This window comes from Chrysemys picta, chromosome 1 (genome assembly GCF_011386835.1).
Source record: "Chrysemys picta bellii isolate R12L10 chromosome 1, ASM1138683v2, whole genome shotgun sequence".
Taxonomy (NCBI): Eukaryota; Metazoa; Chordata; order Testudines; family Emydidae; genus Chrysemys; species Chrysemys picta.
The window spans coordinates 306,203,700-306,218,380 of record NC_088791.1 but is presented as its reverse complement, the minus strand read 5'-3'; the positions used below and the strand labels follow the sequence as shown (position 1 = coordinate 306,218,380).

Sequence of the window (14,681 nt, the reverse complement as noted above, 5' to 3'; positions counted from 1 at the left end):
GTTTCTGGTGCTCGGGGAGGGGGACAGCGTGTGGAGCCCCGTGCCCCCCCTCAGCCTAGGAGACAGAGCTGCTGGCTGCTTCTGGGCGCAGAGTGGTGTCAGGACAGGCAGGGACTAGCCTGCCTTAGAACCGCAGCGCCGCCGACTGGGCTTTTAACGGCCCGGTAGGCGGTGCTGACTGGAGCCGCCAGGGTCCCTTTTCATCTGGGGGTTCCGGTCGAAAACTGGACGCCTGACAACCATAACATCAGGCAAGGTTGAGGAAATGGGTTGAGAGGGACCACATGGAGGCCCATGTCATGGTGGGTCTGTGGCCCTATTTTGCCTTACTTTGGCCCTGAATGAGGAGCATTACCATATGTCCGGGTTTTCCCAGACATAGACTCTTTTTCTGTCCGGGTGGCCTTTCTCTGTCCGGGTGGCTTTTTCAAATAACAGGCAATATCCAGGATTTTTGTAGACCAGACAAGCTGCAGCTCAGAAAGAGCCCTGATTGGTCTGCTTCCTGATTGGTCCCGACCCTGCATCCACAACTGATTGGTCCATTCCTCTGCAGACACAGCTGCGGGATCCTGCCCACCCAGGCCCAGGCTCTCAGCCCTGCAGAGGGGGATTCCATAGGGAAGCGCTGACGGACAGCTGGTGCTGTGTCCTGGGCTTGTGCCATCTGCCCTGCCACTGTGACGGGGAGTGACAGTGCCCCCCCCACCTCGAGTGAGTAACCCCTGCCATAGGTACCCACTCTAGCACCCCCAACTTTACCCCCTCCCCAGCTCTTCTCCTCCCCTTTTGGGGAACCTGAAATATAGTAACTCTATGAATGGGTGGTGGGGGGAAGCTGAGACTTTTTTTTTAATCCCTCCAACACCTTAACCACAGGGTTCTGTCTGCTTTGTACTCTCCTCCCCTCCCATTCCGTTCCCATTTCATGTAGCGAGAGCTCACTCCCTGCTGATCCTGCTTGCTTCTGACACCCTTGCTGTGCCTCCCTCTCCCTGGTCATTGTAGCTTGGTCTTGCTGTCTAGGTCAGTAGCAGGGGACCCATGTAGAGCATCTCTCTCTCTCCCCACTCTCCCCCCCCACCCCCCCCGCAACGACAGTTCAGATCTGTCCAAGAATCAGTGCAAATGTGTTTAAAAACACTCTGCCTGTCTGGAGTCACTTTATTTGCCAAGTCAAAGGTTGTGGTCGGGTTTTCAGAAGTGCTCAGCTGTTGCCTAATTCTACCCCCGCTGCAGTCACTGGTCAAACTCCCATCGGCTCACTGGGAACTTTCTTTCAGAATAGCAAAGTGGGTATAAAATTAGGTTCATTGCCTGTGACAGTCTAATCCACATACTGCACGTATACTACACAAGCGATATAGGGAAAAGGCCCAATTTTGTATCAGTATGATTGTTTAGGCTTGTTCGGTGTAAAGTTGTAAGCAAGCACCTAGCCAGTTCTTGTTCTGCATGCCCAGTGGGATGAGCAGATGCTGCTGATAGGGTGACTGGTCTATGGTTCCCCGTTTTAAAATTGATAACACTGATTTGGCATGCAGCCTCTTAAGGAAAGGGAGTCATTCTTACCATGCTCGAGGAAAGAGTAGGAATTGCTTGAGGAGGGATAGATGGCCATTCAGCCACTTTACTCCCATAACTTGCAAGGGGTCAGGCAAGTGATAGCAAATTGTCACTTGTGACTATTGTGTGAGCTGTATTTTAGCGTTTGTCTTTGAGAGGCTGTGAAGAAGATGCAAAAGGCACCGCAGTGTCTGCAATTGCAGGGTTTTCTGATTGTCTTTGTTGTGCTTCTGCAGAACCTCATGTTTGGTTTAAAAAAATGAACACTGGCTGGCGTCTGCTGCTGTGAAGATAACATGGTGAGGCTTTACATATTGTGGCGCCGAGGAAGGAGATTTTGGGGGCTTGTTAGATTGGTTCCCTGCTTGGAGCAGAAATTGGTAATGCAGAATCAGGTATATTCTTAATGACATTTGTTATTTACAAATTGTACACAAGGCCTGTTTTCTTAAATAGAGGTGGCAACAAACCACACAGACAACGTCCTTTAGCAAAAATCTCAGGTATGTCACTGTTCCTGTGTTCCAAGCTGCAGCTGTCTTTGGCATCTGACTCCTCCAGGACTCACCCAAAACTCAGGAAGATCAAAGACCAGCTCCTCAAATGTATTTAATTTATTCCGTAAGAGGCGGAAGCTATGTTGGCGGGAGAGTGTCTCATGCTGACATAGCATTGGTGTGAACAGTGCTTAGGTCGTGTCGCTCAGGGGGGTGGCCTTTTCACATCCCTGAGCAACGTAAGTTAGATCAACTTAAGCGGTAGTGTAGCCCTGCCATGAGAAATCTCTAAAGGTTGAGACAGGACAGTTTTAACTCCTACAAATCCTTAATGACTCCCTGCATGACATTTTAAACTGTTCCCATGGAGTGTTTAATCCTGGATGCTTCTACATCAGTCACCTCATTAGCACCGTTGCTATACCAGTCTCGTGTGAAAACAAGGGCATTTATGAGGGAACCAGTGAGGGAGGAAGCAGGTGTGAGCACAACAATTAGTAGCAACATTAACTAATCCCACATGTTTCTTGGTGAAGTCAAAGAGTGCAGCCAACAACCTGCAGCCCGGGCAAGCAGGGGTTGTGCTGCCCTCATGCATGGGGTGGTGAAAAACGGGAAGCCAGAGTGGGGCCCTAATCCAGCATCTTAAGCAGGAGAGGTGAGACGTCTGTGTCAGGCCAACCTCTGTGGGGCTTGGAACTTTGTTTCTATGCAGCCCTGTCTTTCCAGTGCTTTCCTTGGCTCCATTCCTGCCCTCCCTAGGTCTTTGACAGCCCTGCTGGGTGGAGGGAGCACATCTTAGCAAGAGGAGCTATTTCGTTACTTGCAAGGTTGGAGTATTGTATTTTAAAGAACAGATGCAGCATAAGATTCCTCGGACTGGATCCACAAGGGGGGCTTAGCCTCATTGTTGCAACACTTAACATGTAGGTGCCCTGCCACATAGTGGAATATGGAGCCCCAAGTGTAGGCACCCAGGCTCCTGCTACATTGCAGGGGAGAGTTACACGCCTAAGAATGGGATCCACAAAAGCCAGCATGCTGCGCAGAAGGCTGCCTAAACTGGCCAACAGGAAACGTGGAGGTGAGGGGATGAGGCAAAAACCCTGCCCCTTAAAGGGATTTATGCTCCACCAGCGCTGTGTACCCTGCCACTTAGTGAAATCTAGAGCCCTGTGGTAGGCTGGAGGGAAGCGCTTCCCTCTGGTTGGGATTCACACCCGTCAGCCTTCTGCTGGAGTTACGGGCCTGTGTGCTTTCTCACAATAAAATGAGAAGGAGGTGGTGGTGGTTGGGTCCCCCTTATAACCTTTAGCCCAGCGGTTAGCGCTTTGACAGCTAGGGCTCCCACATCCTGGGCGAATCTCACCTGTTGGAGCTGTGCAACTTTGTATAAGTAATTACATACTCATGGTCCCACAGTGAGAGTAAGAATGATGCTGTAGCCCAGTGGGTTAGGGCACTCATCCTCCACATCAGGGAGGGTGGGGACTCTAACCACTGGGTTAATAGTTAAGGAGAGAAGAGGAGGGGGCGGGACAACCACTATAATTTTGTGTAAGGGCTGAGAAACCTGGAAACCTAAGAAGTTAGACTCACTGGTATTGAAGCCCTCTGGGCATTCCACTAGCAAAACTCACATCACTGTAGCCTTCATGGTAGGTGAGCACTGGCAGGGAGGGAGCCGCTCCACACTCCAGGTTTGTTTCCAGTTCCAGCATAGAAGAAATGAACACATAGAGGTAAAGGAACTCTGAAGCTTTAATGTATGCACATTTATTCACCTCTGCCATTACTTATCTACAATTGATGACTGATACTAAAAAATGAGGTAAAAATATGAGGTATTAATATGAGTATAACATTTCAAAATGTGGTTGTCATATTGTATTCCAAATGGCAGCATAACACTTAATACAAAATACTGTAGTGTCTGACTGGTAGATATGTGCCTTAATACACATTTTAAAAGAAAATGTATTTAATCGATACATGGCTTTGTACAGCTACAAAGCTTCTGTCCCCCTGCTAACCATGAGGGGTCCTCTGCCATTTTTGTAATTATAATAGGGGGCTTTTGGCAACTCCTCCAACTGATTATCTCAGGATAAGACAACCCGTCCTGGTTTGCTACATTTTTCTTCCAGAAATTGTTTGCAGTGCCTGGATAATTCTGGGTTGATTAGTACACAGGCAGTGTTATATTCACTTACGTAAGCTCATGTACGATAAGGGCATTGAACTCTCATGCTTCAGGGAATAGGCTGTGCCAGAGGTTGGGGGCAGCAAAAATGTCCTTCTCCATGTAAAATACTGCTCAGGTGGCTATGTGCCTTATGAAAGGGCATGCCTTCTTGAATCTTACAGTAGTGATAACGGCTGACAGTAGGAAACTGATCTTGATTCACCAGTGATCTACTCCAGGATGGAAAATCATATGTTCTTGAACCACCATCACTGGAAAATGACAAGCCAGAATGGCAGGATTGGTTACTGTGGCATATAGCTGTCTTATGATATTTGGAGGCACATGAAGGTATCTCAGTCCTCATCTCTCTCTAATACTTCTTAATAATATAATTGCACATTGCTGACAACAAACACAACACAAAAGATGTAATCTAAGCACATTCAAAGTACAGAGGCAGAGTCACTCTGTGAAGCCATTACTCCAGCACCACTGAATCATGATATAAATCTCAGTAGCTACTAGTAGGATGATAAATCTCATAGATTAAAACTCACAATAAATGTAGGTAGAATTCATTTAAAGAAGTGAACTAAAACACTGGTTATGAATGACCAAACTGGCTAATGCAGCAATAAATAAAGTCAAGGTGAACAAATATCTGAGTAATGAAGGAGTGTTGTATTAATAGACCTGTGTTTTTTTTTTAAACTGATTCATGTATATAATTACATTTTTGATCGTATGTTAGTTTAAAAAAACAACAACAAACAAAAACCCTGTCTCATAGCTAACAAACATTTTTAAAGCATTCTTCCATTTAGCAAAATGTTAAGTCCCTGAAAATGAAATGGTCCAGTAGATTTGATCCTGCTCCCATTGTTGTTAACAGAAGCAGAATGGGTGCCATAGCTAAGATCAGTGCAGTGCATAAAATGAAAATGTTCGCTCTTACCCAAAAAGCTATTTTCCCAAGAATTGTTACTTTTTATAGTGAAATATATAAAAAGGTATATTTAGCTGCACATCTGGGTCCATCTAGGGTGGAAACACTGCTTTGGACTTTGGTTAACAATTAAATATCTTGACAGAAGAAGGAAAGAACAGTTCCCTAAGTACATACTTAGCCAGAAATCTAAAAGAAAGGCTTCAGAGTGGAGCCCTTAATAACTTGCCAATTTGACTCCAGATGAACAGTTAAGGTTACCTCAGTATCTGCAACATTCCTTTGAACTGCTCTAGACTTAATATAGGAAGGAGTTTTACTACTGCAGATGGTGAGGTCCTCTAACTTCAACTACTTAGTTGTTTAAGGCAACAGGCAAGTTTTCAAGAGCTATCATGGAATAGTCATAAACTTCCTACAGCTCATTGTAAAGGGTCTTCAAAATGTGCATACCAGTTACAATGTCCATGTTAGCGTTTTTTGGTGACTGTGAACTGCTGTTCACTATTTTTAAACATACAAATTATCCCCTCTAAACTCCCTACATCTATTTCTATGTACCTTCTTGTAGTTTACACCCCAAACACACGTAACAAAAATGAGAACAGCCAGTCATCCATTTTTCTGTTAGATATCACACAGATTATGTCACGTAGCCTTGCGATAATAACAAACACAGCTTATGTAGCTGTGAAACACTGAGAAACAAGCAACAAGAATAGGTCCATATAAGGTCAAAAATGATGCAGATGATTTCTCCTAGAAAGCACTAAATTATATACAAAATAATTACTTTACATATACATATATAGATATATATAATATACATAGATAAGTATATACATACTGTACATGGTTTATTTACAATTAAAATATGCTTCTTAGAAGCTTTTAAATATCAGAATTATGCAACACACAAGTAATGGTAATAGTCTCATTTTAAAGTAACAATGATAAAAGCTTTTAAAAAAAGGTTTACTTCAGTAATTGAAATTAACATACAAGGGATGGGGCAATAGGTGGGCGAAGTCTCTGGAATGAGCAGGACTTCCTGTGAAATCCCTGTTTCGCCACTGTACAGACATCAGGTCATACTTCTATGGCAGATAATGCTAAACCCTTACTTAAACCTTTGTGCTGGGTCTTTCTGCTGTCTACCATACTCTGCTTTAGGCTCACAAATTTCTGGAATATTTCCTCAGATTTTGGTTTCTGGTCCCTCAGCGAGGAGAGGTTGAAATGAGTTTCTGATCCTGGCAACTTCTGCTGCACACAAATGTCCAAAGACTTTGTTGTACCACTCTGGGGAATGGCCTCTGAGGAAATGAAAGAAAACAAAATTACTGAAAAACTGCTTCACAGGAGTGGGATTGCCATGTAATACCCCACAGTGCTGTTGAAGAACCTGATATGCTTTATCATCATCACCACCATCACCGCCACCATAACGAGTGTACTTTGAAGACTCTCCTGTGCTATATTCAAATTTACATTTCACTCTTACGGTAATGTCAGCTGTACAGTGGTGTCCATGGGGTGGAGAGATGAGCTTGGCAGGTACCATTTCTCCCCCTCAGCAGTGCTGGTTGCTGTGAATACATCAAACCTGTCCTCTGCTCTTTACACTGGCTTCCCATGGATTATCGAATTAAGGTCTCAGGCCTTATCTTCAAGATGCACGATGGCCCAGGGTATCTAAGAGATCACCTAAAACTCCATAATGGAGAGTGTCATTGACAGCTTTGCTCCTCTGGGAATATGGAACTCTCCACAATAAGGGTAAAGCTTGACTGTATGGTAGACAGAACTTTCTTAGGGACAGGTCCAACAAATGGAATGAATTCCTCCAGGAATTAAGGACCATCACAAACCTCACCACCTTACACTCCAAGTGCAACATTTCTTTTTCTTTGCCTTTGCCTTATCTAAAAATATATCGCGATATATTAAAAATAATCCAAAACCATAAACATGCCACTGCGCACAATTTGTGAGGGAACAAATAGATGACAGATGTTAGTCACGTTGCTTAATGCACTACTGGAATGTGCTCAGATACTATGGTGATAAGCCCATTATAAGAACCTATATAGAATACAATTTGTGCTCCATTATTACCATACCTGAAGTAAATAAACCCTACATTGAACACTGAACTATGATGGAGCTACCATAGACTTTTCTGGTATGTTAAAAGAGCAATTCTGCATAAAATGTGATTCTGCAGAAATGCATACTGGGATTCTCTGTTTTCCTCTCAATTATTTCTATTGTGTTGGGCTTAGAAATTTTTTTTCTTGTAACTGCCATCCCTGCAAATTCAACCTGGTTCTTTCATTTTTATACATCATAACCAATAACAGTTCTCCAGGCCAAGTTAGGCCCCCATTTGCTCGTGGGCAGCCCCATGATCTTCAAACTAAGTCCTCAGTGCAAACCCACATGTCCTTCAGTAGTTTTGCATAAACATAACTGAGTAGAACTTAGTAAACAATGCTGCTAATGAACCATACTAAGAAACAGAATCTGTCTCTCACTGTCTTAGCTGTGTTGGCGCTACAGGTCTAACAGGAGTAAACAGAAGTAAAGCCATATTTTTGTCACTAATCTGAGCAGCTATGACCCTGAATATGCACCGAGAGCAGACCAGTTCAGGAAGAAGGTGCCATTTTCAGTCATTTTTTGGACGAGAACAGCACTTTAGTTCTTATCTTGCTTCATTCATCTTTTAAAAGTAACATTATTTCAGAAAATGCATTAAATCCCTATAAACTACTGACACTGACTACATACAGGAAATAGTGCAGCTCTTGTATTACTACTAGGAACACACAACTGCCCTTTCTTGGCTAACCCTGCTGATCTAAGCGTAGAGATTTTTGGTTTACTGAGGGGATGTCACTGATCTGCTCTCTGCAGGTACTTACTTCAGATCAATTCTACAGACATGTGTCAGCCTGGATTTTCCTGAGCCACAAGGCTCTATTAAATACTGAGAATCCATCACAATTGCTCGTACACCTCCTATCAGAGGAGCTTCTTCATGTTCCACAGAGACGGCCACTAGTGTGCACACTCCCTTTGGCAAATCTGTCCTCCATGTCCTGTCACAAGACATTTAAGAAAGGAAGTATCACGTTTAGAGAAAGAACGAAAGCTCTGAGCAGAGCAGAAAGCAAGAGCTAGACTCCGAAAGTTTGGTTGATTCACAGATTCATGATTTTAAGTAGGACTGTCAAACAATTAAAAAAAATAATTGCAATTTATCGTGGGATTAAAAATAGTTGCGATTAATCAATAATAGAATACCCATTTAAATTTATTATAAATATTTTTGGATGTTTTTCTACACATTCAAATATATTAATTTCAATTACAACACAGAATACAAAGTGTGCACTGCTCACTTATTATTTTTGATTACAAATATTTGCACTGTAAATAAGATAAACAAAAGAAATATTATTTTTCAGTTCACATCATACAAGTACTGTAGTGTAATCTCTTCATTGTGAAAGTGCACCATACAAATGTAGAATTTTTTTTGTGTTACATAACTGCACTCAAAACCAAAACAATGTAAAACTCTAACGCCTGCAAATTGAAGCATGAAGGGACATACGAATGTTTAGCGTATCTGGCATGTAAATACCTTGCAATGCCGGCTACAACAGTGCCATGCAAATGCCTGTTCTCACTTTCAGGTGACATTGTAAATAAGATGCAGGCAGCATGATTTCCCCTAAATGTAAACAAACTTGTTTGTCTTAGCGATTGGCTGAACAAGAAGTAGGACTGAGTGGATTTGTAGGCTCTAAAGTTTTACATTGTTTTGGTATTGAGTGCACTTATGTAAAAAAAAATTCTGCACTTCCACAATAAAGAGATTGCACTACAGCACTTGTGAGGATCAATTAATGTTGAGCCTTTTGAGATCCTCTGATGAAAGGTATTATACAAGTGCAAAGTACTGTATATCAATATTTCCCCCCCTCTAAGGCTCACATTCATTCCAAAATGTAAAGTCAGACATATGCATTCTTCCACATATCCCAATTATCATTTTTTGAAACATTTTGATACCTTTCAATGATAGCCCTGAATTTAAAAAGTATAAAACGAACATTTTGAAGGCGAGATGGAAGTTAGCGGTCCTGTAAAGTGAATAACTCACTTCTCTAGAGGTTAATAATTTCACTGAACTCAGTTGCTGCCAATCAAGGTGCATTCATTAGGACAGGCAATCTGATTGGTTAACATAGCTCCAGCCTCAACACAAATCAAAGGATGTAAACAACAAGCCTACTGCTTGGTCTCTCCTACCTGTTTTCAGCGCATCATAAACCAGCCAGGATTCCCTTTTATGATATATATATTTCATTCAGTGATATACAGTGGTGTTGCTGAGCCATCCTGGCTAGGTTAATGATGAGAATGAAAACTTGTTCTCAAGATTTTGTTTGATGAATGTGACTGCACTGTGGGTTTTTCAGGAACATAAAACACTGTGACGTATGGTGAACTGAAAGGAAAATAATATGACCCAGAATAAAGGTGGTTAAAAACCTCACTGACTGCTGCTACACAATCTTCTTGGGGAAAGGAGGGAATGCCACAGTGGACCAAATTAATCTCTGGTGTAAATGAAATGAGGTTCATAGAGTTATACCAGGGAGGAATTTAGCGCAGTCAGTAAATCTTGGGCAGGCAAAGGAAAATGTGTAATGTAAGGTCTAATATTTTCTGATCAGAAAGAAATTACAGAAAGTATTTTTAAACTTCTCTTAGGAATTCCAGTAGTGCTTTCCGTTATACCAATAATGTCTGCAAGTTGTTATTCTCTGACAGAATACAAAAGTTAACAATAAAAGGGATATATTAATATAATTATATTTCATTGGGCTCTTCTATTACCTTACATCATTTTTCTCCCTAATGCAATTCTGATTTGCTGGATCATTTCCTTTGTCAAAACTGCATATCATTTCAGTGGCATATCATTCCAATAAGAGAAAGCAGAGGCCCAGAACAATAATGCACACAATCAATCAGAAGGAAACATTCAACAGCTGATGGCTGAGTTAGGGACAGCTCTTCTGTAGCTAAAATCTTTCTACACACCATTCCAGTTTTTTGCCCTGATGGGTGGGCCAAGAACCAACCATTAAGGTTTCAAAGGGGCAGGTGCATTTAAGAGGGTTTCTTGTTTATAGGTTGTGTGTGAGCAGAGTTAAGGCTGTTTTTGGAATGTCCAATGAGCTAATTTACACATACACATTTATTTGAGACACTGCATGAACATAGAGGATATATGAATACGGATCTACCTTCCACTGATAGTTCATTTCCATACTTTTAAATATTTAGCTTTTTAAAAAAATGGTAGCATTTCTTGGTCTACAAATGTTCCAACTTTAAATGTTATCTAGTAACCTTAACTTAAATGTATTAGCATTTTTTTCTACTAAACAGCTGGCTTGTCAAACTCAAGCAAAATGAGAGATCCACCATTCTCCAAACAGCATGGCAAAGGCAGGAGAAAAAACAGTTGGGTTATATCTGCATTAGTTTGAGAGCAGCTATTATCAGGCATCTGTCCTAAGGAATGAATAATATTTATGTTCTGATACATGGGTTTTGCAAGACTGTTGCTCAAATGTCATTGAGGAAAAGATCAGTATGCTCTAAGTGCATAGTTTTAAATTCACTTTGAGAAATAAAATATTACAGCCTATATGTAGATGACATAGTATATTTAGTGTATAAATGTTAAGGAGAAAGCTATATAAGACCAGTTCTTTCTAATAACAGAAACTCCTGGTGGAGAAGTAAGAGGCTAGAAGGTTGCCTTTAGAAAGTTTACCTTAGAACTACAAAGTCTCTGCCAGGATGGGGTGCCATGCTGTTCAATACATACTGGTAGATTTCTGTTTGCTTATCCAGAGTTTCTACAACCTTCCATTGCAAGAAGTCCTCATCCCAAAGGTGACGTTCTCTTACAACTCGATTCAGTACAACTGATGGGGGTGCTTCAACTTCCACTGAAGCTTTCCAAAGCCTGAGTGGGTTGCCATCCCCAACCTTGAGTAAACAATAAAGAAAAAATGGAAATGCTGGAACTATGAATATGTTCTCGGTGTGGAATGATTAAAGAATTTCTGGCGAGGACTCAGAGCTCAAGTTTAAGATGAAGTTTCACAGCATTTATATTTACAGGCATGTTCAATATTATTTGTTTATATAGAAATATACATGTGCTGACACTTAGAAAAATGAGACAGTAGGTTAAATTCTGTTCTCGCACCAATGTAAATCTGGATTAGATCCTTCAATGGCACTGGCATTGCTCTATTTAAATTGGTGGAACTGAGATGCCAATTTGGCCCAAAGTTCCTACCTCAAAAACAACAAGGAGTCCGGTTGTCTGTAAGCGAGGACTGGCCTGCCTCCCAAGGGCTCACAAAGAGACAGGCAGGCCAGTCCTCGCTTACAGACACCATCAGAGGACCCAACCACATCAGCCACACCGTCAAGGGCTCATTCGCCTGCATGTCTACTAATGTTATACATGCCATCATGTGCCAGCAATGCCCCTCTGCCATGTACATTGGCCAAACCGGACAGTCCCTATGTAAAAGAATAAATGGACACAAATCAGACCTCAGGAATGGTAACATACATAAGCCAGTAGGTGAACACTTCAATCTCCCTGGACATTCTATAACAGATTTAAAAGTCACTATTCTTGAACAAAAAACTTCAGAAACAGACTTCAAAGAGAAACAGCAGAACTAAAATTAATTTGCAAATTTAACACCATTAATCTGGGCTTGAATAGGGACTGGGAGTGGCTGGCTCATTGCAAAAGCAGCTTTGCCTCTCCTGGAATTGACACCTCCTTATCTATTATTGGGAGTGGACTACATCCACCCTGATTGAATTGGCCCTGTCAACACTGGTTCTTCACTTGTGAGGTACTCCCTTCTCTTCACGTGTCATCATGGCCGGCTCTAGGCACCAGCGCTCCAATCATGTAGTTGGGGCGGCACTTTCCAAGGAGCGGCACTCTGGCTCCTTTTTTTTTTAAGTTATTTTTTTTGCTTGGGGCGCAAAAAACCAGGAGCCGGCCCTGAGAGGAGGTGAGCTGCGGCGGTGGGTGGCACGGGGAGGGCCTCAGGAATAATCCTCGGTGGGGGGGCAGAGGAACCGCTCCCCCACAGCTCACCTCCGCTCCACTGCCGCCTGCTCCCCTGAGTGCGCTGCCGCTCCACTTCTCCCCCCTCACTCCCAGGCTTGCCACACGAATCAGCTGTTTTGCGGCAAGCCTGGAAGGGAGGGGGAGAAGCAGAGCGGCGGTGGCGGTCTCAGGGGAGCAGGTGGAGTGGAGGGGAGCTGCAGCAGTGGGGGGCGTGGGAAAGGCTGCAGGAAGTAACCCTGGGGGGGCAGAGGAACCCTTCCCCCCCCCCCAGCTCATCTCCGTCTCCTCCCCCGAGTGTGCTGCCACTCCACTTCTGCGTTGCGCTCGGGGGAGGAGGCGGGGCCAGGGATTTGGGGAAGGGATTGGAATGGGGTGGGGAAGGGGCGGAGTTGGGGCAGGGCCGGCTGGGCGTAGGAAAATTTTGTTGCTTAGGGTGGCAAAAAACTTGGAGCCAGCCCTGTGTGTCATTATATAATGCCTGCATCTGTAACTTTCACTCCATGCATCTGAAGGAATGAGGTTTTTTTACCCACGAAAGCTTATGCCCAAATAAATTGGGTAGTCTTTAAGGTGCCACAGGACTCCTTGTTGTTTTTGTGGATACAGACTAACACGGCTACCCCCTGATACCTCAAAGATATTAAGTAGAATGTGGGATTCTCCCTGAAGAGGTCATAGAATGTTTGAAAAATAGCTGGTAAGAGGGACTGAAGAAAGGGTAGGTGATATACATTATGATTAGAATAAGACTGATTTCTTGGCCCAGCACCCGAAAATCTGATTGCCCTGAAAGCGTCCCATGTTCAATCTGAAACACTTGGGCAATCTGAGGTGATGCTGTGTACAGAGGATTAACCCTTTTGGCTAATCAGTGGAGTTGCATTAACCACAGTTTTCAAGAGTAATTGACATGGTGACTCATTCTAGTGTCTGGATGGATAAAGGTTCCTCTTTCTAGGGCCCCAAAAGTAGGAAAATAGCTTTTATAGCAAAAATTCTGCTCACTAGCCCTTGGGTTCTGTTACTTGCTACAGCACCATAGTGGGGAGAAAACCACAGAGAGTCCAAGATCATAGAAAGGTAGGGATGGAAGGGATAGCCCCCATGCTGTGGCAGGATCAAATAAACCTAGACCATCCCTGACAGGTGTTTATCCAACCTGTTTTAAAAACCTCCAGTGATGCGGATTCCACAATTTCCCTTGGAAGCCTATTCCAAAGCTTAACTACCCTTATATTTAGAAAGGTTTTCCTAATATCTAACCTAAATCTCTCTTACTGCAGATTAAGCCCATTACTTTTTTTTCTACCTTCAGTGGAGATGGAGAACAATTGATCACAGTCCTTTTTATAACAGCCCTTAACAGCACAGCTAAACATGCACTCTTTTAACTTTTCCTCATAGGTCAGGTTTTTTCAACTATTTATCATTTTGGTTGCTCTCCTCAGGATTCTCTCCAATTTGTTGACATACTTCCTAAAGTGTGGTACCCAGTATTGGACACAGTACTCCAGATGAGGCCTCACCAGTGCCAAGTAAAGTGGGACAATTACCTTCCGTGTCTTACATACAACACTCATTTTAATATAGTTCAGAATGATTTTTAACCTTTTTTGAAGCTGCATCATATTGTTGATTTATATTGAATTTGTGATCTTATATAACCCCTTTTCAGCAGTACTACCACCTAGTCAGTCATTCCCCATTTTGTAGTTGTGCATTTGTCTTTACTGAATTTCATTTTGTTGATTTCAGACCAATTCTCCTATTTGTCAAGGTAATCTTGAATTCTAATTCTGTCCTTCAAAAGTTCTTGCAACCCCCTCCCAGCTTGGTGTCATCTGCAAATTTTAAAAGCATACTCTCCACTCCACTATCCAAGTAATTAATGAAACTACTAAATAGTACTAGACCTAGGACTGACCTCGGTAGGATATGCCCTCCCAGTCTGACAGCAAACTGTTGTTAACTACTCTGAGTACAGTCTTTCAACCTGTTGTGCACCCATCTTATAGTAATTTCAGCTAGACCACATTTCCCTAGTTTGCTTATGAGACCATCACGTGGGACTGCATCAAAAGCCTCACTAAAATCAAGATATACTATGTCATGCTTCCCCCCAATGCACTAGGCCGGTAACCCTGTCAAAGAAGGAAATTAAGTTAGTTTGGTATGATTTGATCTTGACAAATCCATGCTGGGTATTCCTGATAACCCTATTTTCCTTAGGGTGCATACAAACTGATTGTTAGGCTGACTGGTCTATAATTCTCCGGGTCCTCTTTG

General features: G+C 42.6%; 1 protein-coding gene across 13 annotated transcripts in view; it reads right to left on the bottom strand.

Moving 5' to 3' along the window:
- Positions 1-3,806: 3,806 nt before the first annotated feature.
- Positions 3,807-14,681, bottom strand: part of STARD13 (StAR related lipid transfer domain containing 13) — a 445,413-nt gene continuing 434,538 nt past the window's right edge. For all 13 annotated transcript variants that reach the window (XM_065594272.1, XM_065594244.1, XM_065594285.1 and 10 more), the window contains 3 exons: positions 11,061-11,278; positions 8,125-8,301; positions 3,807-6,513 (listed from right to left, as the gene is read on the bottom strand). In XM_065594272.1, coding sequence (XP_065450344.1) covers positions 6,396-6,513; positions 8,125-8,301; positions 11,061-11,278 — 513 coding nt within the window. In that variant the 3' untranslated portion in view covers positions 3,807-6,395. The remainder of the gene's footprint in view (positions 6,514-8,124; positions 8,302-11,060; positions 11,279-14,681) is intronic.